Consider the following 26,562-nt stretch of genomic DNA (forward strand, 5'->3'; position numbering starts at 1 on the left):
AATTATTATTATTATTATACAAGATTTATATAGCGCCAATAGTTTGCTCAGCGGTTTACAATAAAAAGGGAGACAATACAGCAACAATACAAGAGGGATAGGAGGGCCCTGCTCCTTGGAGCTTACAATCTAGGAATCTAAACCAGAACTTTTTTATAAGCAAAAAAAAATTTTGGCTGCCCTGTTTGCGGATTCACTAGGGGGTGGATGCTGGAAAGATGGTTACTCCAAGTGTAGAATGTGAGAAAGGACTGCGGCACAAAGGTTGGTGGTGGTTGTTGTTCTTATTAATATTGTTGTTCTTATTATTGTTATTACTCAGGATTTATATAGTGCCAACAGTTTGTGCAGTGCTTTACAACATTAGGGCAGACAGTACAATTACAATACAATTAAATACAGAAGGAATCTGAAGGCCCTACTCATTAGAGCTTACAATCTAAAAGGGAGAGTCAAGTGATAACTGTGGAGGATGAGCTGATGGAGAAAGTTAAAGTACAGTTTCAGGTGGAGGCAGGGTAGGCTTCTCTGAAGAGAAGGGCTTTCAGAATTGGGTAGGGCGTTCCAGAGGATGGAAGAGGCTTGGTTGAAGTCCTAGAGGCAAGCATGGGAAGAGGTGACAAGGGAGATAGAGAGCAGTAGCTCTTCGTAGTAACTAAGAGAATGATTTGGTTGGTAATTTGAAAACCAAAGAAATGTGTAGAAATTACACAAGTCATCCAGTGCTCCTCTGTACTATGTAACAACAATTAGTCCATGGATAAACACACTAAGAGTCTGTGGTATAGCAGCAATTATTGCAATAGTAGATGAATGGTAAAGGGGTGGATGCAAAGTTGGATGGATGAATGAAGGGTGGATGCATGGATGAATGAATGGATGGTTCATTGGCAGGATCACCCCATAAAGCAGAAAATAGCAAAAAGCAGGGTGCTGAGGTTAATACCAAATGAAAACACCTTTATTGAAAGAAGCACATGGCAGGTCGAGACACCAGAGCCAATCAGCTGAAGACGCACAGAAGCAATGGATGGTCACCAAGCATGCAGCAGCAGGGGTTCTAAAGGGCCAGCAGGTAGTGTGGATAAAAAGAGCTGTCGGTGTCTCCAGCCGCACTATGAGGATGACGGCTATCAAAATCCTTTGGTGATGTCGGGAGGGGGCAACCATAACACATTTCAAGGGTCTCAGCCCTCTTTTTCAAATACATCCTCATAGTGAGGCTGGAGACGCTGCCAGCTCTTTTTAGCCACACTACCTGCTGGCCCTTCAGAGCCCCTGCTGATGCATGCCTGGAAGCCATCCATCACTTCTGTGTACCTTTAGCTGATCTGCTATGGTGTCTCCACCTGCTGTGTCATTATCTTTTGGCGGATTGGTGATTTCTGGTATGTAAGTGTGCTGCTCTTAGTAAAGTTGTTTTTTGCTTGGTATTAAGCTAAGTTCCCTGCATGTCTAAGGGCAGGTTTCCTGATGATCATGGTGTGCAATGCCTAAGCAGAGTGTGGTGAGTTGACCAGCTGCAGTCTTCACAAAAAGCCTGAGTAATAGGTTGAAGACGAAGGAGCACAGTGGGGAGATGATGGCAGAGTGTTGTCACCCTATAACAGGAAATGCATAAACAAGGGCTTCTATACCAGGATCGCCAGATTTTTTTTTTGAATAAAGCTGCACATTTAAACATATTGAAAAATGTAAGTTAAAGTGGTTATACATTTTAGACCTGAAATATAAGCAAAGCATATCTCTCTACACTCACTGGTCACTTTATTAGATACACCTGTTCAATTGTTTGGTAACACAAATTGCTAATCAGCCAATCAAATGGCAGCAAGTCAATGCATTTAGACATCTAGACATGGTGAAGACTATTTTCTGAAGTTCAAACTGAGCATCAGAATAGGGAATAAAGGGGATTTTAGTGACTTTGAATGCGGCATGATTGTTGCTGCCAGACGGGCTGGTCTGAGTATTTCAAAAACTGCTGATGTACTTGGATTTTCATGCCCAACCATCTCTAGGGTTTACAAGGGATGATCCGAAAAAGAGAAAATATCTGATGAGCGGCAGTTGTGTGGACGAAAATGCCTTGTTGATGTCAGAGGTCAGAGGAGAATGGGCAGGCTGGTTCGAGATGATAGAAAGGCAACAGTAGCTCATGTCAATATGGACCAAAACCTCTGAGGAATGTTTCCAACACCTTGTTGAAGCCACATAGAAGTAAGGCAGTTCTGAAAGCAAAAGGAGGTCCAACCCTCTACTAGCAAGGTGTACCTAATAAAGTGGCCGGTGAGTGTGTAGTATGTACTTGTCTCAATTAGGAGCACTTCGTGCCATTTCTGTCTGCTACTTCTTTCCTCTATTATCAGCATGAATCACTTCTGACAAGTTTTCTTGACACCGAGAGAAAAATGGTGACAGGAGAGGGACCTCCAGCAGATTAACAACTTTATGCTCTGTTTTGTAAGCTGTGTGAAGGGGAGTGTGTCTCTTCTCTTCAATCTGCAGAGCTCAGTGGGAAGAGCTCTGAAAGCTGAGTGTGATTTCAGCACTCTGTCCCCATTTTTCTGAATGCTCACACAAGCTTTATAAATGCAGCACTTTGAATGGATGTAGAAAATATTGAAGGTAAACAGGTACAACATATGTAGGAGGATTTGTTTCATCTGTGTATCACACGAGTCTGCTCAATTCACTGGGTATATGTAAGGGTTTATAACCACTTTAAAGATTATGAGACTTTGCTGATTTGGTTTAAATATACTTTCAGCTATTTAAATCTAAGCTCCTGCCTCAAATTTATAAAGAGATTGAAGTTTCTTTCCCAGTGTTCTAATCTACATTACTCACTCAAATACAAGTTCCCACAAATGTTAATGCACCTTGGTATTTTTCTCTTCTGTGCAAACATTGTTTTATTATAAAAACTAAGAGAAAGATACTATTTTAATTACTTTGAATACATTTATATATTTTGCATGGGCTATTGCTTATATTTTATTATGTTATATCCAGTATGTATATTGGTGTATTTATGTGTGAATAAGTATACATGTGTATTTATTGCTGTTGTCAAAGAGCTACCATGTAAAATGTTATTGTATTGCATACAATTAAAATAAAGAATCTAATCTATTTGTGTGATGCTTGAATGGCAAAACAAAGACCACAGAAGTATAAAACAAAATGTTTCAATGTATTACATTGAACACAGCCAGTTTAAACAAAACTAATGGAAGAGAACAACTCATTTATGTATTTGGAAGCCCTGATGTTATTGATGTGACATTATGAATTGCCCCTTCACAGTAGATTTGGTTGAGCTACACATCTTGGAAATGTCATATAACTGCTGTGTGGAAAGTTCATGCAATACTTGTACAAAGAGAGTGATCAATTTTATGTGCTGTTCTGTATTCATGTTGTGAATCCTGCTTATTTTCTGTCTTAGATTAATGAGCTCCAGACGATATTACTTTGAGCTACTTCACAAGCAGGACGACCACGGCTCAGACCACGTGGAAGTAGCAGTGAGTACAGTGATCATAGAACAGACAGAAAGCAAAATCCTTGAGGTTGGGGGTAATTTTAAAGATCACTCAGATCAATATTCTTTGCTCTAAAGCATGTTGCATCTTTCTTCTACATACTGTTTATGCATTCATTTATGAGCTTCCCCTGTGCTTTTCACCAAAGAGCTTAAAAAGAGTACACAGGGTGGTTCATTCTTTTCATGTTAAAGTAATATATTTGTGCTAAAGTTTTTCTAAATGGCTGGGTATTTTTAAGGGATGCGTGTAGTTTTTCCTAAAATGCAATCAGATCTTCCTCTAATCATATTTATAATGACAGTATTATTTATTTGAACCTGATTTGCTCTAAAATGTGGCTAAAATAATAGTGCAGGATATCACGCGTTTACAGACGTTAAGCATTTTTTCTGCTAAAATGCCACTGCCAGAAAGGCATCTAGGAGAGAGGACCAAAGCATCCAGCGTGCATGAGGCCTTAATGTTATTGGTGAAAAAGTATGTGGTCTTATATTTAGTAATTAACATAACCTCTGTATTGACATTAATCTAAGCCAAACACTTCTGGTCATGCATGAACATAGGTGAGGAAATATATTTTTGTGATGTTTGATATAATGCCACAGAATTTTAGTGGAATGAGGTCAGGCCTCTGACAAGGTCATTCTTAATACAGAATCAGTCACTCCTGTGTTTGAGCCATAATCCTGTGACATGATACAGCTTTACTTTGTTAGTTCTTAGACACACTGACAATCTGCTACAATTTGGCATCCATTGGTCTCTCAAGGAGGTCAAGTTGCCCATGCCCTGTGGGTGCAACGTATACCCTCCCCACCATGCTTTACAGTTGAGATGATGTGTTTAATGTTTGTATGCAGTATCTTTTGTTAAGTTCCTGATATCAATCCTCATTCGGAGAGGCAATCCGTCCAAGTTACTAATCAGTAGTGTGGCATGGGTTGGTAGAGGAGCAAATTCTGTTTCAGGACCTGCATTTGAGATTTGCATGGTAGAGTTCTCCCTAAAACTATTCTCAGAGACATCTGGGTTCATGTCTTGTGGTAGTTTAATCTCATTACAGGTGAGCTTTAACCATTTGTTCTGAGGATCATGTAGTTCCAAAAGGCTTTATATCAGAGGTCTCCAAACTGCGGCCCAGGGAATGGATGTGGTCCTTTGCTTGCCTTTATCTGGCCCTTGGGGCACTATTCCTCCAACTGACACAAATGATGGAGCACCATTCCCCCTACTGACACCATCAATGTGGCACTATTCTCAGTGATATCAACAATGGGGAACTATTCCTCCCAATAAAACCAATGATGGGCACCAATGCCGGGGCATTTTCTGCTCTGACTGGCCACAGTCCAGCCCTCTCTAAAGCCTGAAGGACAGTAAACTGGCCCTTTGATTAGAAAGTTTGGAGACCCCTGCTCTAGATCATAACAGGAGTTATAGCGATGCAAGAATTAGTGTAAACCTTTTCAGTTGTTGTAAGATTTCGGTTTAAGTATTTCATTTGTGTGTTTGTCCATAAGGACCCTAATATTCTTCATTGTTTTAGTTTGTGTAATGCGGAGGTTGATTATAGGTAAACAGATTACATGCTCTGTACAGCAACCACATTTAATGTGTTTTACCTCTATTTTAGTGGCGTCTAGCTCTCCCTGGCATGAAGTTTGAGATTGTGGACTCCCCATACCTGTCTCTCTATACAGGTAGAAATCTGGTATTTTATGGTTAATCCTTTCCTTAAAGGGACACTTACCAAAACAAGGAAAATGCTTAACTACTTATTTAGTATTAAAATTGTTTTTACATTCTTGCATGTTGGTTTACTTCACAATGTTTCCAGTGATTATATAAATCTTAAACTATAGAAATACATTTAGCAGAATAAGGAAGGGTTAGAAACCCAGGTCAGGTATTTTTGACTATATCCCTGTTGAGAAGAGCCATGTCACCAGAACAGGAAGTAAGAAGAAATTTCCCCAATGGAGACACAGACCGCAGTAAAAAGTGAAATTGGTTCTGTCCTTTCCATACTCTATTACATGGTGACTAACCCTAGCCAAAACTGTTTTCTTTTAGTTTTACCCGGCACCCTTCTAAACTTTTTATTATTTGTATTTCCATCAGAATGTGGACTTCAGGACTGCTAAAACAGTTAGGGGACTCTGCTAATTTAAAATGGTATTAAAGTGATTCTAAATCCCCCCCAAATAATTTATATCTATAAATCTTCCTAAATGCATGTGTTGCTGTTTATGTGCTGTTTTTTTTTTTTTGGGGGGGGGGGGGGGGTTAACATGTATGTTTCCTGTACTTGGTTCACCCTGCCATTCTTGATGCTTCCCCCTTCCCCATGGCAACAATCTGCAGGGTCATAGAGCTTGAAGACCATTGCCACCACAGTATTCATGCTCCCCATTAAGTTGAGTAAGTAAGCCATGTATTACTATACACGGCTTACTAGGTCACGTGATCGTGGTTCTCACCCCAGCAGCATGAACCAGGTTGGCGGTGGCTTGCCTTCCAAGATTGTCAGAATGAGTATCAGGCCGATATGTGCCCTGCCTCCTAGGAGGATCAGATGCTTGACTGCTAGTGCATTTTGCTCTGAATGGTATCGATGGGGAGGGAGTGAGATGGCTAAAGAAACATCACAGGACATGTGACGCCATATGACTTAGCTCTGCCCACTTTCAGGCCAGGCTGCTGACAGATCACGTGACCAGACAAGAAAATAAAAATAAATGGGACAGACAACTAGAGTTTAGTAACACTTTAAAGCCAAAAACAAAAATCTATCCACTGGTGGTTGCATTGCTCCTCCATCAAGACTGGGGACATCCTAAGACAGGAAGTGAGCTATTGACCAGATCATCAGCTGAACACTAATGCAGATACTACATTGAAGGATTCTTGAATTGCAAAAAATAACTTTTTTTTAACACACTATATTGATATACTACCAAGCAGCGCTTTGTAATCTAGCTGTCTAGGTCACAAGTGTTGGTGGCATTGTTGTCTTCTTTTTGATTACAAATCCCAGGTTTCTTTGCCAGTCAAACTCTTTTATGGGCTGTTTGTGGCATAGGACAGGGTCTACAGCATGTTTCAAGCATGCTGTGTGTAGCACTTGTACAGGCGCACACACAGTTGACTGACCATGCTACCAGGGCATTAGGAGTCTGTAAATAGCTCTGTCACCACATTACAGGAAGTGCAGGGAGGAAGCTAAAACTGGCAGGATCAACCAGTATTTTGGACAGATATAACTGAAAAAAATGAACAGAACAGCATTAGAATTGAATTTATAAAGACTGATCCATTGCAGCATTTCTACCTGTTTAACCACTTTGCCTCTTACACCTGTTCACCCCTTATAGATTAGCACATTTTTTACATTTCTAATATGAATCTGTTTATTCGGCAATAACTTTGTCCTTAAGATAAAAACGTAATACATATATTGTTTTTTTAAGTAATGACAAACAAGGCTTTATTTTCGTGAATATTGTCTTGCAACAATTTATTTTTTGCAATCCTAGTGGAAGTACTTATACAGGACGGCAGGGCTGTGCAAAATCACCTTTGTATGTGTGTGTGTGTATATGTGTGTGTGTGATCTGCATTTCCCCATAGGGGGCTCATGCATGCCACATTACCCGCACAACCATTGGTGGCTAGGGATATCAGTCACTGGGTCCCAGCTGGAGATTCCCCGCCGCCACCCAGAGATTGTCGGGCAAAGTTGACAGGGGAGAGACCTGTGTATAACAACACAGGTTTCTCTCCTGCCAGCAAGGACATGCTGCTTCGTATTTCTCTGCACAGCAGAGAAATACAAAGCAGCATGTCTCCCTAGTAAAACACACAGCACATAATGTAAAACAGCACACAGTGTCATTAGTCCAGTGCATGTGCTTTTTATTAGCACTGATCACTGTATTAGTGTCATTGGGATGTCAGTGGTAGTTAGTCAGCTCCCACCCAGTGTCATAATGCCCTCCGCAGTCCCACAGTCCCGCTAAAAGTCGCTGATAGCCATCACTACTAGTATAAAAAAATAAAAATTCCAGTATATATACCACCATTTGTACACGCTATAACTTTCACATAAACGAAGTTTGATTTTTTTTTTTTTTTTTAAATTTACTGGATATGTATTGTAGCAAAAAGTCAAAAATAATGTTTTGGTTTTTTTTTTTTCAAAATTGTTGGTCTTTTTTTGTTTATAGTGCAACAAATAAAAACCGCAGAGGTGCCTATTTTATTCTGTAATTTGTCCTGTTTTAAAATGATACTAAAATTATGATTCTCGTACAAAGCATTGCGAAGGTATTTACAAATTAAATAAAGTAGATTTTTTTCATTTTTTTTTAAATGTGAAATGTGTAAATATATGTTAAAGGTGTAAAACCTATTTAAGCAAACAAAAAAACTAACAGTTTAAAGATTATTAGTTAATAAAATTGAAACTAAAAAAAAATGAGCAGGAAAATAATAATTGAATGGAGAATGAGAATAAGGTGTTAATTAGGGCTGATTAGCGTAAGGATTAATAAGGGGTTAAACAGAGGAAAATTTGATTGAAAAAAAAAAAGACAAGAATATGGTGGTCAAAGATCTTTGAAACAATAAAGGATTTACCCTTCTGTGGCCACTTCAACTTTCCTCCACATTCATCTAAAGGATATAAAATGTTGCAGTGTGAATAGCTTAGTACTACTCCATGAATAATGAAGACTAGTCTAGGGGGAGCTCTCTTATTCTCCCTTACGTGACATAATACCCACTTCTGATGCACACTGGAGACTAATGTAATCCCTTATAAGTGAATAGCGGGGTGCATTCCTAAAGAAATTGCAGAACAAAAACATATATAACTGATGCAAGAAAATTTAAAGCATGAGTTCTTCATTCGATTCACTGCTGCAGCTATTCTCTCCCTTCACTTCTTTGTGTCACAGGCTTTGCTGAGGCAGCAGGAGATAGCGGGAAATAGCTTGGGGGGGCTGTCATTATGGAACTGTATAGCCAAAACCAATTGTAACTCTTTGCTTTAACAACCTACTAAAGTTAGTCCCACTGGCAGAGACCTTATAATATACAATCTTGGTGGCATTGCACTGTGCAGATGCATACAAAAAGATATGGTTTTATGCCTTAATTATATTGTTCACCAGGAGTGTGTGTGTATACAGTACACTATATTGCCAAAAGTATTGGGACACCCCTCCAGATCATTGGATTCAGGTGTTCCAATCACCTCCATGGCCACAGGTGTATAAAATCAAGCACCTAGGCATGCAGACTGCTTCTACAAACATTTGTGAAAGAATAGGTTGCTCAGTGAATTCAAGCGTGCTACTAAATATTCCACGGTCAACTGTTAGTGGTATTATAACAAAGTGGAAGCAACTGGGAACAACAGCAGCTCAGCCACGAAAAATTCTAAAGCGCACAGTGCGCAGAAGTCACCAACTGTCCACAGGGTCAGTAGCTAAAGACCTCCAAACTTCATGTGGCCTTCAGATCAGAACAACAACAGTGCACAGAGAGCTTCATGGAATGGGTTTCCATGGCCGAGCAGCTGCATCCAAGCCTTACAGCACCAAGTGCAATGCAAAGCATTGGATGCAGTGGTGTAAAGCACGCCGCCACTGGACTCTCGAGCAGTGGAGATGTGTTCTCTGGAGTGACAAATCACACTTCTCTGGCAATCTGATGGATGTGTCTGGGTTTGGCGTTTCCAGGAGAACGATACTTGCCTGACTGCATTGTGCCAAGTGTAAAGTTCGATGGAGGGAGGATTATGGTGTGGGGTTGTATTTCAGAGGTTGGGTTTGGCCCCTTAGTTCCAGTGAAGGGAACTCTTAAGGTGCTTTGGACAATTGCATGCTCCTGACTTTGTGGGAACAGTTTGGGAACATTCCCGCCCTGTTCCAACATGACTGCGCACCAGTGCACAAAGCAAGGTTCATAAAAACATGGATGAGAGAGTTTGGGGTGGAGGAACTTGACTGGCCTGTACAGAGTCCTGACCTCAACCCGATAGAACACCTTTGGGATGAATTAAAGTGGAGACTGCGAGCCAGGCCTTCTTGTCTGCCATCAGTGCCTGAACTCACTGCCCTTCTGGAAGAATGGTCAAACATTCCCATAGACACACTCCTAAATCTTGTGGACAGCCTTCCCAGAAGAGTTGAAGCTGTTATAGCTGCAAAGGGTGGGCCACCTCAATATTGAACCCTACGGACTAAGACTGGGATTCCATTAAAGTTCATGTGCTCCGAGACTGTAAGCTCCAAGGAGCAGGGCCCTCCTATCCCTCTTGTATTGAACTGTATTCTTGCTTTATTGTCTCCCGTTATATTGTAAAGCACTGAGCAAACTATTGGCGCTATATAAATCCTGTATAATAATAATAATGTGCGTGTAAAGGCAGGAGTCCCAATACTTTTGGAAATTTAGTGTGTGTATGTGTATATATATATATATATATATATATATACAGTGGGGATCGAAAGTTTGGGCACCCCAGCTAAAAATTTGTATTAATGTGCATAAAGAAGCCAAGGAAAGATGGAAAAATCTCCAAAAGGCATCAAATTACAGATTAGACATTCTTATAATTTGTCAACAAAAGTTAGATTTTATTTCCATCATTTACACTTTCAAAATAACAGAAAACAAAAAAATGGCGTCTGCAAAAGTTTGGGCACCCTGCAGAGTTAATATCTTGTACTGCCCCCTTTGGCAAGTAACACAGCTTGTAAACGCTTTTTGTAGCCAGCCAAGAGTCTTTCAATTCTTGTTTGAGGTATCTTTGCCCATTCTTCCTTACAAAAGTCTTCCAGTGCTTTGAGATTTCTGAGCTGTCTGTCACGCACTGCTCTTTCAAGGTCTATCCATAGATTTTCAATTATGTTGAGGTCAGGAGATTGTGAAGGACATGGCAAAACCTTCAGTTTATGCCTCTTGATGTAATCCCCCGTGGATTTCGAGGTGTGTTTAGGATCATTATCCATTTGTAGAAGCCATCCTTTCTTTAACTTCAGCTTTTTCACAGATGGCATCAAGTTACCATCCAAAATTTGCTGAAATTTAATTGAATTTATTTTTCCTTCTACTCGTGAGATGTTCCCTGTGCCACTGGCTGCAACACAACCCCAAGCATGATTGATCCAACCCCATGCTTACAGTTGGACAGAGGTTCTTTTCATTAAATTCTGTGCCCCTTCTCCAAACGTACCTTTGCTCATTCCGGACAAAAAGTTCAATTTTAACCTCATCGGTCCACAGAACTTGTTTCCAAAATGCATCAGGCTTGTCTATATGTCTATATGATTTTTGCGGTGAGGACATAGAAGAGGTTTTCTTCTGATGACTCTTCCATGAAGACCATATTTGTACAAGTATCTCTTTATAGTGGAATAGTGTACCACAACTCCAGTGTCTGCCAGATCTTTCTGGAGGGATCGTGCAGTCAAACGTGGTTTTGAATTGTTTTTCTCACAATCCTGCGAGCTGTTCTGTCTGATATTTTTCTTGGTCTTCCAGATGTTGCTTTAACTTCCACTGTTCCTGATGACTGCCATTTCTTAATTACATTCCGAACAGAGTATACTGACATCTGAAAACGCTTTGCTATCTTCTTATAGCCTTCTCCAGCTTTGTGAGCGTCAACTATTTTCAGTTTCAGTTTTCTAGACAACTGCTTAGTAGAACCCATGGTGCTGATTGTTGAGGCAAGGTCAGATGAGTCTGGGCATTTAAAACCTTGAGATTGACATCACCTGGTCTTCCCAGACCATGATTGAGAACAATCCATGACACTGGCAGGTCTCAGCTTTGCAAAGGGGGCAGTGCATGCTATAAATTCTGCAGGGTGCCCAAACTTTTGCAGACGCCATTTTTTTGTTTTCTGTTATTTTGAAAGTGTAAATGATGGAAATAAAATCTAACTTTTGTTGACATATTATAAGAATGTCTAATCTGTAATTTGATGCCTTTTGGAGATTTTTCCATCTTTCCTTGGCTTCTTTATGCACATTAATACAAATTTTTAGCTGGGGTGCCCAAACTTTCGATCCCCACTGTATATATACAGGCAGAGATTAATACTAGTCCTAATTTTAAAGGTGTACCCTTTTATCTTTTTTCTTCAGATGAGACATCTCTTAAGATGAATGAGGTTTCCCACATCCCACGCACTCTTTCCAGTATTGCTAGCCACCATCTGCCACTTGGGAGGGAGGAACTCGCTGTTGATATTTTAAAACCAGACCCTCGGGACACTTTTTATATGAGTAAGTATGCTAAATGTAGAAGAGATTGGAAGCTGGAAGGAGATTTTCGCCTATCAGGACAAATGTGTTCAAACCTGTTTAGTGACTAACCAGCTGTCTGCTGTGTTCTTGTTCTGCTTTGCAGATCTGAGCGCTTCGTTGGCTGCAAGGAATGTAATGTCTGATCTGTTTATCTATTTCCAGCCCCAATGATCGAGGAATCCAAGGTGGAAAATGTGCTAGTTCCCTGTGCGTACAATCCCACATATGTTGTGAAGGATTTTCCCATTGCACGTTATCAAGGCCTGCAATTTGTAAGTGGATGTGATACTGGGATGAATGGAAAAGGACATTTGAAAATGACGACGGCTTTAAGGTCAATTTTGCAAAGGGAGATTTATGTTAATATTATCACTACACACCCTACATTAGGCTGGAATTGTACCACTGGAATTGTATTTAGCAAGTGTCAATGTGAGCTAAACATTGGATGGATGTGCACTGAAATGCAGTTTTTAATGCAATGTTTTGTTGTTTTTTTAATTACTTTATTTTTCTTTGCTTGACCAGTGCTGCAATGCACTGTGATGCATTGTAATGTGTTGCAGTGTGTTCTGTTTTGTGTGAACTGAGCCTATTGAAGACAATGGATTTTCACTTGTGTTGGGACTGCACTGAGCAATGCAGTCCAGCATATGCGGTGTGATGAGGTATTTTAGCGGTTGAAAGATAGCCCCATTATATAGCACTGGTTTTTTCTCTGAGAATATGATGTGTGACTCTTAACTTTTCCTGTAGAGTCCCCTATTGGTAAAATCTGGTACTTCAACACCTTCGCTGACACACACACCCTCTGATTATACTGCTGCAGCCTGTCTAAAACTGGGACCTGCTTCCACCTTCCGGTACCTGATTACATACCTTGAATTCCTGGCAGTATATAATGGGCATCACCATTACTATGGGTTTCAGATGATGTCTGATGGGAATTTTCTCACATTCTTCACTTACATTTTTATGCAGAATACATTTTCTGTGTCAATCTTTTAATATTTTAATGCCTTTTACCTGTTGTAATGTTGTCTTTCCACTTTTGCAAAAGTGCAAATATAAGGCGCACCCTCACAGGTAGCTGCCTTTTGTTGTGATATCATACACTGATACATAGCTTGCCAACTTAGAAACTGTGCATAACATTGATCAAGGCATTAGAAATTTACTTCAAGTCACAGAAAAAAGGCTGCTTTGGTGCTAGAAAGGGAACATGAAAGGTTTTGAAACATATAAGCTCAGAGTACTCCCAACAACTCAAGAATGGAAATGTGAAGTATGTTACACACAGTGGCCATGGTTCTGTTTTATGAAGGGCAAATAGGCTGCTCACTTTGCAAAGGAATTTACACTTTGCAACGCATTTTCCCCTAGATTTTGGAAGCAGTGATGACTTTCATCATCCAATCACGTCAAAGCAAAAATACAGTTGTTGTTTTTTAATTTTCCTTGCACTTGATTGGGTATTCTCCACAATCACTAAGCTAAGAGAAATTTCCTTTGCGCTGCCTATATTTGCCTTTGGTAAATAAACCACTGTGAATCTGAAGCTGGACATGTACAATACTTCGCAATCTAGTTGTCCAATCTATGTTTACAGTGTTTTATATTTTACACAAACTATGTAATGTTAGGACCTGGCTAAACAACTTGATTTATACCCATTTTGTAAAGCCTTGACCCACACAGTTGATAGTAGACATAAAGGATTGTACAATCAGATAATACCATGTATGATCAAGTTTCATACTTTAAAGCAGGATTTCCCAATCCGGGTTCTTCCAGAGGTTACTAGGGGTTCCTGAACAAAGATACACTGATTCCCCCAACCTACAGTGACTACCAGTGTATGGGGGCATTTCTCCACTGACTACACTTTGTACTAACCTCTAGCATTCGGTCTTTCTTTTCTGGTCATTTTTGTGAATTTTCATGATTATCATTGACAAGGCAGTTTTGTGAAATAGTTTCTCTGGGTATCAGATATCCTAGGTAGTAATTGTTGATAATAATAATAATATTATTATTATTCTCCATTTCGTTTCTTTCATGTATAACATGCTTTTGGAATGACAATAAAAATATCTTTAATATTTCTCTTTGATCATTGACGGACACAGCTCTTCTGAATCTTGACCATAGGATTATATCACCATCTGCAGGAGTAGGACACTAGGCACAGCCTATGGTATAAACTCCCTTTCTGCTATGAGAAATCCAATTATTTCTGCCTAGTGTTTCAGGAGTAAAGAACTGGCTCCTTGCTGGGACCTGTGGTGTGGCCTTCTTTCCCTTTTTCCTGGGATTTTTCCTGCAGAGGTCTTCAATCAACAGCTGGGCTGGGCGACGGGCTGGATAATCTAGATCCAGTGGTTACTCCAGCCTAGCCACCGAGTGTGCTCAGACCTTTAGCCCAGCGCTAGGTCGGCAGCAACGTGCCCCATCCAAGACTGGAGTGGCCAGCAAGTTAAACTATAGTTCGCATCACAGTGTTACCCTGGCCGACAGCCCCCCCATTTTGGTGGAGAGGAGGTTCTGTCAGGGAGCGTTACCCGTGTGTTCTTTTGGGTTGGTAAGTAGTTGCCCCCTCCCTGCTCTTCCTGGATGCGATGGAACCTGGGTGCTCCTTGGGGTGGTTGGCTCTGCTGGGTTCTCCCCCTTCCCTACAGGCCTTTGTCACTGGGTAGGCAGGCAGCCCCTGGTCTCCATCAGAGGAGGTATGCTAGTGCCTAGGTGACTTTGTTGCATGAGCCCCCATCCACAACCCCCCTTCCCCGGTTAGTATGTTGTCCACAGGTGGTGGAGATATGTGTGTCTGGCATCAGTTCTAGCACATTGGAAGTTTTTTTCTGCCCTTGCTGATGCAAGAGCATTGTGGACCCCCCTACCTGGCTTTAGTGCTTGCCCCCCAGCAGATGTCCGCACCACGCATCTGGCTGCCGTCTACTTTAGGCTAGATATTTGCAGCCTACTGGGGTGGAATATCACACCCGACATTTTGGATGTGGGCTTCTGCCCTTACTCCGTCGCTTTCACCCGCTCTCTGTTCTGAGCCAAAGGCGAACTGCAAGACTGGTGCCCCTCGCCTAGTAGGTGGCACTAAAAGGCTGTCGTGCTGTCATTTTGAGCAGCGGCATTCCCATCCCTTTTGTGCTGGAAGGATAGTGTTTGGGGGTTGTTGCCACACCTTTCCGCTAGCAGAGCAGGCTGCCGATTACAGGGTAGCCACAGTGCACAGGTGCCTTAATGACTGCTGTTTAGCAGTATCAGTGTACCCTGCAAGTCGCTGGATCGAATTCTGGCCCTGACCTATTAAGAAAAAAAAGCGGCACAGGAATGAATGGCCACCTTTTTTCACGCCAGATCGGATGTGGTTTCGTGTGCCCCACATATGGCCTCAGGTTATGTTAGCTGCTTTATTATTGGTGCTGCGTTGGTCTCCTGCTTGGAGCAGTGGATGCGGGACAGTATGCCTACATAGGTGTCCTGGAATTGCACTCAGGAGGGGTTGCTTCCTCTACCCCTATCTCCATGCGGCAATTTGCACTTGTCTGTTTGGGGCTGGACACATTGTTGGTTTTCCCTTTTAGTGTGCCCTGATCGCCTAGGTCCATTAGGGTTTCCTTATCCCATTTGCCTTGATAAATTTGTCTGGAAGTCTTGGGAAAATCTTCAACAGCCCTTTGTGGTCCCCAAGCTCCTGTGGTATGTTACCCCTTGAGAAGGTCCCTCTGATAAAGTAGACCTCATCTCCTTTGGTGTATTCCCCCCTTTTAGGAGTTGCACAAGGCAACAATGATACTGGTGATGGAGCTTCCCTCTTACGAAACCTGCAGACGCAGGGCAGAATTGGTTGCCCATTCTGTTTCCTAATGCGTGGTCAGCGTTATGGCCTTGTTGGCCGCTGCCCTGGTGTCTGACGCTTCCCACATGGGCCGACCTTCTGCGGCATGGTTTGATCACCTGACATGTGGGTCTAGAGTGGCCCAGTTGTCCAGGGCCAGAAGTGCATATGGGCTGCATCTTCAGATGCTATTCCCCTCCTTCCCAAGTTCTTTGTCTCGGGGGTGCTTTGTTGGGTACTTTGGCTCCAATGCTGGCTGCTGACCAGACTCATGCATAGCCCTGACTGACCTGCCTTTCCAGAGAGTTTGTCTCCTTGGTACTACATTGGACAACGTTGAGCACTTGAGGTTGGCAGAGTACCTTCCTCCCACTGGCCAAAAAGGGGAAGAACTGCGTCGGTGGTCCTGCCCATCCTGTTCTGCACACAAGAGTCTTGGGCTGTTCTGACTAGGGCTCCAAGCCGTTCCAGACATCCGCAGATGGGGTTAATGCCACCTCAGCATGTAGGTTTTTCCCACCTGTTTCCAGGGTAGGGGGTCAACTTTGCTGGCCCTAGGACCCGTGGCCCTTCCTTATTTCCCACAAGTAGATCCACAATCTGTTTTTTTGCATCCACAATATAGAGTTTGATTTTTGTCTAGCAGAGACATTCTGTCATCTTCTGCCATCATGGCTTCGGGCCCTGTATGGTGCGGTGCAGGACCTGCTTCACCAGGGAGTAACTGTCCCTCTATCCAAGCTAGCATGTCTCTCAGGGTTTTACTCCGTATCTGTTCACGGCACCAGCCATGGTAGGGGTTCCATGATCCTTCCCCTAGAGGTCCTGAAATGCTTCCTACCAGTATCCATCCGTTCGGTGGTGGCCTCTCTTCCTCAGGGATGTTTGCTAACATCCATAGGACATCTAGGATGCGTACCTGCATGTTCCCATGGGCGAAGGACTCCAGTGGTTCCTATGATTTGCATTGGGTATGCACATTTTCATTTTGTGGCATTTCTCTCCAAGCTGGTCTTGTCTCCATGGGTGATTCCCATGGTGCTGGCTTTAGTCTTAATGTTGCTGACACAACAGGGGATTGCCCTGATGGGTTATTTGGATGGCTAGCTCCTTTGGACGGACTCCCAAGTTGCTCTGAAGGGGGGATCACAATGCACTCCCTTTTAGACTTCAGAGGGGTCCTGTACCTCATGAGGTCTGCCCCGTCCAGCATATGGTAGTTTCTTTTTTTTCGTAGCGTCCCTTGGTCACGTACTCCCTGCTCGCACCTTTAGTCGAGGAGTTGTCGCCTGGCGCCCCCCATGCGCAACCTGTTACCACCATGGGATTTGAATTGGTATTTTCATTTTCCAGAAGCCTATCTTTTGAGAGTATTTGGGCTAGTCCCCTGCTTACTTTTTTTCAAAGAGATGCCTTCTTGGTTGCCATGGCTCCTGGGCATCTGCCTGAACTGTTATCCCTATTTTTTTTAGGTTTTCCAAGACTCTGGTTGTTCTTCATCTCTGCCCCTCGTTTCTATTGTTGGTGGTGTTGGATTTTCACCAAAGCGTAGATGTTGTCTTACACTTCTTGTGTCCTCGGCCATCGCATCCTAGGAGGTTGCATTACACATCCAGAATGTGGATTTGGCAGTTCATGCTGCTTGTCCACTGCAGCCTCCTGGGGAGGTCACCTTCTCTTTTGGAGCTCATGGCTGGCCACTGGGATGGCCTGGTGGCTTTCTATGCCATGATTTTCCACTGGCTCCAGCTGATGCTTGTTTGGGAATACACTATTACAAGGCAGGCTCATTCCTTCCCCGTTAAAGCACACTCCATTGGTATGGTTGGTGTCTCCTGTGCCTTCTGGCATTGTCTCTGGTTGCAAGGTGGCTGCCTGATGTGTTTGCATCTTCCAATTGCTTGCTGGCCGCAAAGTTGCAGGCTGCTGTTTCAGGTTCCTCGTTTGCCCCTTTAGGGGTTGTTTGGGTGGTTGGCTTGTTTGCCTGGTTGTTAGTTGTTTTTTCTGGTTTGCCCACCCCTCATTGAGGCACTGCTTTGGGACACCCGTATGGGCAAGATTCAGAGAGCTGTGTCCGTCAATGAACACAAGCGAAAACAGGATTTTTTGTTACCGTAAAAAGGGGTTATGTTCTGATATTTAAATTTTATTCTGTCAAAGTGCAACACCTTATGTAAGATGTTGGTGTTTGTTTTCATTGTTCTGCTGTTGTATTCAAGCCTAAGTGCAGCCAAAATAACAAACCAAATCAGCACACATCAGTAAGATGTGTCCTTGTGTTAATTCCTTCTCTGTTAATGAAAAATATTCTTCTATCCTGTCCCACCGACACTGCTGTAATCATCAGTGTGGCAGGGGTTAATACTACTAGACTGTCACAGGCTCTCATCAAGACAACCAGCCTATGCCCGCCCCTTCCATCCAGCTCATTCATTCATACAAAGCGGTATTACAGCTTCTATGAATGAAATGGGATCTAAAAATGTTGGCAAAGCAGATGGTTGATAGGTGCACCACCTCTATTCATAGAAGCTGTAATATGGCTTTGTATGAATTGAAGATATGAGTGGAAAGAGTGAGCATAGGCAGTCTTTTTGATGAGCGCCTGTGACGAACCATTGTATTAAGCTCTGCCACACCAGAAGATTTATGGCAGTTGGAGTGAGGCAGTATGGAAAAAGATTTTCACTAACAGAACAGGAGTCGGCACAAAGGACACATCCTACTGCCTGCCTATAGGTTATGTCCCTTGTGCTGATTTTTCTGTTTGTGATTGTGGCTTTACTTAGGCTTTAAATGCCACTAGACAAAATTTTTGTTTTTCATTAACAGTATATTTTTATTAAAATGCTTACATCTCTAGTCCTAATATTGATGTTGTATTGAGTTGTAAGGCCACAGTTTTGTACATTTATACAGCTTGTTGTATGGACAGTTGTTCATTATTGGCAGCCAGCAGGAGTTTCTCCATGGCAGAATACCTTTTTAGTTGTGTCAGCAGATTGAGCACATAATCTAGTTATTTTTTTATGGTGTTAAATTACTTTTAATAAATGTATCTGCATTTTTGTCTGCTTTCCTGCTCATAAGCCCCTTTTCTGTTTTTAGGTGTATCTTACTTTTGTCTACCCCAATGATTTCACCCGCCTGACACATATGGAAACCGAAAACAAGTGTTTTTACCGTGAGTCTCCAGTGTACTTGGAGAAGTAAGTGTAATTCTTAAACACTCATTTATTTGAGCTTTAATCATCCTTATATATTGCAATAATAATCACGTTGCTGAAAATATTGACCGTTATGGCACTTGGGTTACAGCTTAGTGAATCCAGCCTATTTTCAGTTCGATGTTTTCATTGTTTCTCATCCATGTTTCTCTCATCTTTTGTCTTTTTAAAATAGTGTAGCTTTTTTTTCTCTTGTGTGCTTTTCTACCCAAGGTTTGGATTCTATAAATACATGAAGATGGATGATGATGAATCCCCTCAGATGCCATTCCTGTTCTTCAATAGACGTAAGTATAAAATAGCCCCTTGCACTGCATTCTATCTAAATCATCTATTAGGGATGGCACATGACTCGTCTAGTCCTATACTTGTTCTAATAGAACTCACCCAAGCTCCACTGCTATATTGAAAAATGTAAGAGAACCAGTGCTCAGACTAGGGTGTTCACTTCCACAATACAAGTCCTTAAATATTTAAGCCGGCAAGTGCTGGCTGCCATTGTACTGAAGCTCAGAGTCCTGAACAGTGGTAAATCTTTAAACCGTCAGCAGATTGGCTTCTTCAATTCCAGCACAGTGCCGAAAAATAAACAGCAACTGAGCATGTGCAGAACAGGATGAGACCGTGTATTACTGGTTTTTACACAGTATAGGCAATTATTTTTAAGTGCAAAAGGGGACAGCCTGAAGTGATCTAGGACTCAGTTTTCTGAATAATGTTCAACTTTAACCGGTTTCACGTCGCACTGTAGCAGAAATACTGCTACAGGGCAGCACAAGTGTGCAAAGTAACCTATATATATATCCATGATTTTGCAGTTCCAGGTAGGGGGCGTGCTCCCTACCCGCGCTGCCATTCGCACCCTCGGCTGTCAATCACCAGGTCCCGGTCGGTGATTACTCAACAGCACCCGGTGATCGCTGATTATCTCCGACGGGGGAGAGACCTGTGTAGAAACACACATCTCTCCCCTGTCTGCTCCTGCACACTGCTTTGTATGGCTCTGCATAGCAGAGCCATACAAAGAAGTGTGCTTACAGTGAAGCACACACACAGCCAACATAGTGAAACAGCACATCGTTAACCCTTTGATCGCCCCAGATGTTAACCCCTTCCTGTCCAGTAGTACAGTGTCAGTGCTTTTTATTAGCACGGATCACTGTATTGGTGTCACTGGGGATGTCAGTGACACCAAGTCAGTTCCCCCCAGTCTCAGGATGCCCGCCGCAGTCCCGCTATAAGTCGCTGATTGCCGCCATTACTAGTAAAAAAAAATTCCAGTATCTATACCGCCATTTGTAAACACTATAACTTTCACGTAAACCAATTAATTTACACGTATTGGGATCTTTTTTTTTTTTTAGCAAAGACATGTAGCAGAATATATTTTGGCCTAAATTTTTGACGAAATTTTTTTTTTTTTGCTTGACATGTTCAATGTCAAAAATACTGTTTTTTTTTCTAAAAATTGTTGGCCTTTTTTTGTTTGTAGCGCAAAAAATGAAAACCGCACAGGCGATCAAATGCCACCGAAAGAAAGTTCTATTTGTGGGAAAGTAGCGTAGTGCCATATCGCAAAAAATGGCCTGGTCAGGAAGCGGGGTAAATCCTCAGGTGGGCAAGTGGTAACTGAGCCTAGAGTTGGGCTTTAGAAATTGAATTAGCATGTTCATGAGATATAAAGGATAAAAATATATATATGTAAAAAATATATATATATATAACGGAACCGACCCAGTCTGCGCTTGGGTGCTTCCATTAGACTCCCGCTTCCCTGTCCGAACACAGATCCACGGACACCACCCTTTCAAGCCAATACACAAACACATACATCCCATAATAGTTTGCTCCCAAGCAAGACACACAATAGAACAATGGGACAACCATATGGCAATAAACAATGAACAATCCCCACACCCCACCTATACATGTCTACACAATAGCAGGACTTTCCACACTGTACCCCTAACAGGCACAGGGTGACTTACACATAAGAGGGATATGGGGAGCTGAGACAGGGGTCTCCTCACCTCTCTAAAGGGGGCTGTGTTCCATGGGCCCCCCACCCAAAGTGACTCCCGTCACAATATATATATATATATATATATATATATATATATATATATATATAAAATAAAACATACTAATCAGTGTTTAAAGACCAGCTCTGAGCACTATTACTTGAACAGGTTCACAGCAGTCAGATATTCCTATTCGTAGATTGTGATGTTTTTCCACCTCCCCTCAAGACATTTTGTGACATTGTGTGACTGAGGTCCACCAATTCATCTGACATAAAAAAAACCCCAGAGAATTTTGTTATCCCCAGCAGCTCTCTGGATGTTGGATAACCTCTGAAGTTGGTTTTGTGGAGTTGTGCTTTAAGGTCTTTACCAAGAACAAGGGGGCACTATAGTTTAGTTATAGTGAAGAAATTGTGGGAGGACTAAAGAACAGACAATCATTGATAATAATGGTAAGTAAATTAAATTTACCTCATCTCTAGCACAGGGTTTAAAAGACCCGTTGACACATGCGCAGTGGGCATCCTGAGGAAGATTACAGGTGTATTCAAAACGTGTTGCTGCAGTGTGGCTGCCGGGGTTCCCCCCCCCCGCCAAGAGGAGATGGCAGTATGACAGCAGCCCTAATGCACCTTATATTATGGAATATAATAAAGTTCTGACACATCTGATGGATAATGTATCCCCATTTCCCCTCTATGATCTTTTTATGAGTACCTAGGGTGGGTGGAAATTTAAAGGAATTGTTTGGGGGGTGACTCATCTTGGCTACCATGAGCACAGTGTACATACCTTCATTGTTTGTTGAGTAAGAAGAGCCAAGATCACACTGTCTTAAAATTAAAAGTTCACTTAAGCATCAAGATGATATTGGAATGCTGTTAATACGAAGCTAAGCAGTCCTGGATCTAGTCTGCACACGTGGTCTGTGCTGTTTTTTGAAGCATAGATGTTGATTACAACAATACAGTGAAACCAGTGAATGGAGTTTGGTATGTTAAATCCACTCCTTTATTCACCCAGTAGTGAACATTTTGTATGGCAGTTTAAGGAGAGATCAGTTTCATGCTATAGCAGTGTAGGTAGTGGTATAAATGATTTGTGTCAATGAATGTAAGATTCCATTTGAAGATTATGTTTGTAATCGATATATATGCACAACAGGCAGCCTATATAAGGCTAAGGGACAAATAAATGCATAATATACTCATGGAATCTTCCAGTTGTATCATACAGTGTGTCCAAAAGCGAAAGTTCAGCTTTAAGGACTGGTCCTCTGTTCCCTGTTTAGGAATTGCCACCTTTGGGGAGTAGGGGGGAAGAGAGTACCCGATTTTGACAGGAACCCGCTCCCACTTCTGCTCCGAACACCTAGGCAATCGGAAGCGGATGTTTTCCTTGCCCACAATTGTTCTAAAAATTTATAGATAATAAAAGCTTAAAAATGTAGTTTCAGTATTAATTCCTGTGTCAAACTGGTGATAATGGTTCATTTTATAAAGTCATACATTGCTATTTAAATTTATACATTGTGTGTGATTCCCCTTAACTGGCAGCATGCTTATTCTGCGGTAGGTTCAAGATGACCGTTACAGTGCTTGCACATATTTTTGTTTTTTCTTTTACTAGTGTAGACTGCTGTTAAGTTGTGATGTTTTGTCTTGACCTCCATATGCCAACAAATGCACAATGTGTGTTATGATCCGCCAGGTGGTGCCTCAGGCTGCCAACTGACAGACCTACTCAGAGCGTGGGGTCTAAGCCCGGGCTGTGCTTTCACCAGGGCCCCTGATGGTGGGGATGGACTTGAAACAGTCCCGGGCCAGGTCACGACCTCCGAGCAGGCCCACCAGTGGCTGAGGAGACCTCCAGGGACAGGTACCGGGAGAGCCAGATGTGAAGAGGATGGCGGCCCCAGCAGGGTAGTAACGGATCGTGGGCCCGTGAGGGTAAGCGGGGTACAGAATCGGTGGGCAAAGAGTAGTCGGGTCACACGCAGGATCAGCAGGGTAAGTCAGTCCGTAGAATGGTCAGGGCAATCCGGATCAAACACAGGAGCAGGCAGAATAGTCAGGGCAATCCAGGTCAATCACAGGGGCAGGCAGCGTAGTCAGGGTCAATCAGGGTCACTAGACGGGTGCAGGAACTCGGAATCACATAAAGACCTTGCGGCAATCTGTGACAGTGCAGGGCATCTTTAAATAGTGCGCCCTGCACTGTCATTGGCCGGCTAGGACGCGCCCCCGGCTGTCATTGGATGCCTGAGGCGCGCCCGCGGCTCCTACTGCGCATGCGCGGCATCCTGTCAGCCGCGGCTCGCCGGGACCTAGTGCCTGTGTCCCGGCGTGATCTGCCGCCAATGCGCATGCGCGGGGGACGGCGCCGCGATCCTGGGCTACGGAGCCGCGATCCCTGACAATGTGATTGTTAGTGATCAATAGGCCAGTAATTTTGCCATTCCTTCTGTCACGTACCTGGATAGTGAACCTGACGTGAAGAGGCAGGCTTCCCGTACAACTCCGGCTCAAGGACTGCTGATGTTGAGAGAGCGGTCGCAGGTGCACGGTGGGGTATGAGTGCCTGAGATCAATCCGGTAACAGCTGGTGGGCTGATGAGTTACAGGCAAGAGCAGGATGCAGATGTAGGCGTGCGGGATGGATGGATGGATGCTGGAGCACAGCGTGCTGAGGATGCAGGGTCAGACGAGCCGGGTTCGATATTGGCGAGGCAGATCAGCCTTATAGCGGCAGGAGGAAGAGTAGTCTGGTCACAGGCTAGGTTCAGTAACAGAAGATCAATCAGACAGGAGCAGGCAGAAGAATAATCCGAGGACAAGCCAGAGGTCAGGGCAGGAGGCAATCAAGCAGAAGTCAGGAACAGGCTGGTTTGGAAACAGGAGTCAATCACGGGAGTCAGGAAACACGAGCAGGGGAAAAGACCATACGCCAATGGGACAACTACAGCAGACAGTTTAAATAGCCCTTTTGGCGCCAGCATTAGTGACAGGCGCGCGCCCGCATGCACGAGTGCAAGTGCGCGCGCCTATGCCCAAGTGCCTGCACATCTGCTCGGCTTGCAAGGACTCTGCGCATGTGCATATTTGTGCATCGTGGAGCTTCACCTGCACTATGGGAAGGCCTTTCCTGACACCTTCAGTTGGGTCTTCTGTTGCCAGGAGAGTGTTCTGATCTCATGTGGGGCAATGCCTCACTTATACAGGTACTGAAAGTACATCTGCATATACCTACACCTGCCCGGTGTAAACATTGCCTAACAAGCAGTGGATTTTTTCAAATTTTAATGCTCATAATTTTGCCTGAACATATATTTATTTTTCTTTAAATTACACATTTATTTACTTTTATAGTCTAAGGTTAAAATTGACTTGCCCTGTAACAATATATTTTTGTAGATTTAGGCAAAGGGACTGATGTATCGGAGCTCATCAGGCCTCTGCAAAATACCTTGGCAGATAAGTCGCCTATGAGCGCATTCTGGAATATCTGAACTGAAAAGTATGGTCCCATAAAAATGATATATCTTTGGGCTTGTTCATGCTAATTTTTTGGGCATGTTTCTCACTCCTCAAACTATTTATATTTTCTACTGATCAAAGACATGCTTTATGCTTTTGTGTTTTTGTAACTATGTGATGTTTTCTAATTCATATTTCCAATCTCAGACTTCATGGATGATGATGAAGATGAAGAGGGGGCACTGCTACCTGGCATGTCACTCAGGAAAAAAAGGGAAGAGGAGAAAGTTGACCCAACTTCACCCAGCATTGAGGGTCAGGGGCAACATAATGCCCTGTACAATGATTCCCGAAGTTCTATGCCTATTGTAAAGGACAGCACACAGACCTCACTAAGAACTCGATCTTTGCTGTGGGCACCAAGGGAAAGCCCACCAGCAGCTCGCCGGGGACATGGGAAGAGGCAAACACCTTTGCTGGGTGGGCAAGGAACGACAATTAATCCTATATCAACAGGGGGAAAGTCTGCATTTAGAGCACGAGAAGGGAGTGAGGTTGAGCATTGGGCAAAAGGGAGCAGGTTAGAAAGTAGAAAGATTAGAGGCAGATCTGAAGGCAAAAACAAAGGTGAACAGACAGAGTTTAAAAACCAGCATGGGAAATTGGAAGAACAAGTGATGTATGCAAGATCAGATGTTATAGGGAAGCACAAAAATGTAGAAGTAAGGCCCAGCAAAGCAAGCAGGTTGGAGGTCACCACAGTAGAGGGAAATACGAAGCATATATCAAAGGAAAAATCTGTGACTTCAGAAAAACAGGAACAGGATAAAGTTTATGTGACGCGACTCCTTTCTGGAGTTCGAAAGACTCGAGGTCAAGTCTTCCCAGGTATGCTGCTACCTAAACCTAAACCGCACAGAACATCTAGACACCGGGAACACCCTCATATCCCTACACCCCCAAAAGAGCCACATGGGGGACGACGGTCCAAACCCTGGACTCCACCTGATACCTCAGAATTAGGACTATTTAGCTGGGAAGGTCAGACCGAAGTTCCAGGACTACCCATCCCTACCTCACCTAATCTTCCTGGTGGACCTCCTCTCATTTCTTCAGAAGCTCCACCAGAAGAACTACAGGACTACAGCTATGAGGACACAGAGCCAAGGCAGTTGTGGCCAGAGGATGCCATTAACTGGCAGCGCACATTCAGTGTTGGAAATGTTGATTTTGAAATGCTGAGGTCGGACTGGAATGACCTTCGCTGTAATGTGAGTGGTAACCTGCAGCTCTCAGAATCTGAAACCGTGGATGTCGTGGCTCAGTACATGGAGAAGCTCAATGAGAAAAATGGAGGGTGAGTGATGTGCTGCCCTAACAGAGCTCATCTGTATTGCATTCAATATTAAAGAGTTACTAAACCCAGGACCCTTCATTCACTATATCTGGTCTCCCACAGAACATGGAAATGCAATTACTTTAGTAAATATAAACTGCTAAATACCTTTTCTCATCAGCAGTTAGAGCAGTCTTGTGACTTCTATCAATGTTCAGCAGAGCACTGGTTAAAGCTTGTAGGAGGAGTTTTCTCTAGGAGGATGCAGAACCTTTGATCTCTGTCTGGGCAGTGCTGTCTGGCCCTGTGTTGATCACATGCACTCTCCCAAGAAAAAAAAAATCATGTCTAGCAATACATACCAAATTGAGCATGTGCAGTGTTTCCACACAATATGTCTTATCAGGAGATAAGAGGGGACACTGGAAAAATGGGAGGATCAGAGAAGTCAGGATCAAACATCAATTTTACACAATGCAGAGGATTAACTCCTTAGGTTCCACAGTGAGTATAACAAGCATGCTTTACTGCATATACAGATTGATTATTCTGTTGTGGGTTTAGTAACACTTTAAGTCCTACCAATGCTATTTATTCAGTTCCAAACTCAGACTGCAGTAGGATTTATTACTGTGGCTGTCAGTCTCTTGGACACCTGAAAGGTGCAGTACAGCTGGAAACTTTGAATACCATCTTTAATTGTCTGCGTGCATGGGGACTCCTGTATGTGTTCACTAATGATACAGGCTCTGCTTTCTTTGGTAGACTTTCAGT

At 42.9% G+C, this 26,562-nt stretch overlaps 1 protein-coding gene across 2 annotated transcripts in view; it reads left to right on the forward strand.

Moving 5' to 3' along the window:
• B4GALNT4 (beta-1,4-N-acetyl-galactosaminyltransferase 4) overlaps positions 1 to 26,562 on the forward strand; it is a 144,529-nt gene that overhangs the window by 86,274 nt on the left and 31,693 nt on the right. For both annotated transcript variants that reach the window (XM_089655055.1, XM_089655056.1), the window contains exons 9-15: positions 3,452 to 3,530; positions 5,185 to 5,251; positions 11,711 to 11,851; positions 12,035 to 12,144; positions 18,834 to 18,934; positions 19,166 to 19,239; positions 24,660 to 25,809. In XM_089655055.1, the coding sequence (XP_089511181.1) occupies positions 3,452 to 3,530; positions 5,185 to 5,251; positions 11,711 to 11,851; positions 12,035 to 12,144; positions 18,834 to 18,934; positions 19,166 to 19,239; positions 24,660 to 25,809 (1,722 nt within the window). The remainder of the gene's footprint in view (positions 1 to 3,451; positions 3,531 to 5,184; positions 5,252 to 11,710; positions 11,852 to 12,034; positions 12,145 to 18,833; positions 18,935 to 19,165; positions 19,240 to 24,659; positions 25,810 to 26,562) is intronic.

This window comes from Staurois parvus, unplaced genomic scaffold (genome assembly GCF_062004578.1).
Source record: "Staurois parvus isolate SC_StPar_1 unplaced genomic scaffold, SC_StPar_1.0 ptg000818l, whole genome shotgun sequence".
In the NCBI taxonomy this organism is placed as follows: domain Eukaryota; kingdom Metazoa; phylum Chordata; class Amphibia; order Anura; family Ranidae; genus Staurois; species Staurois parvus.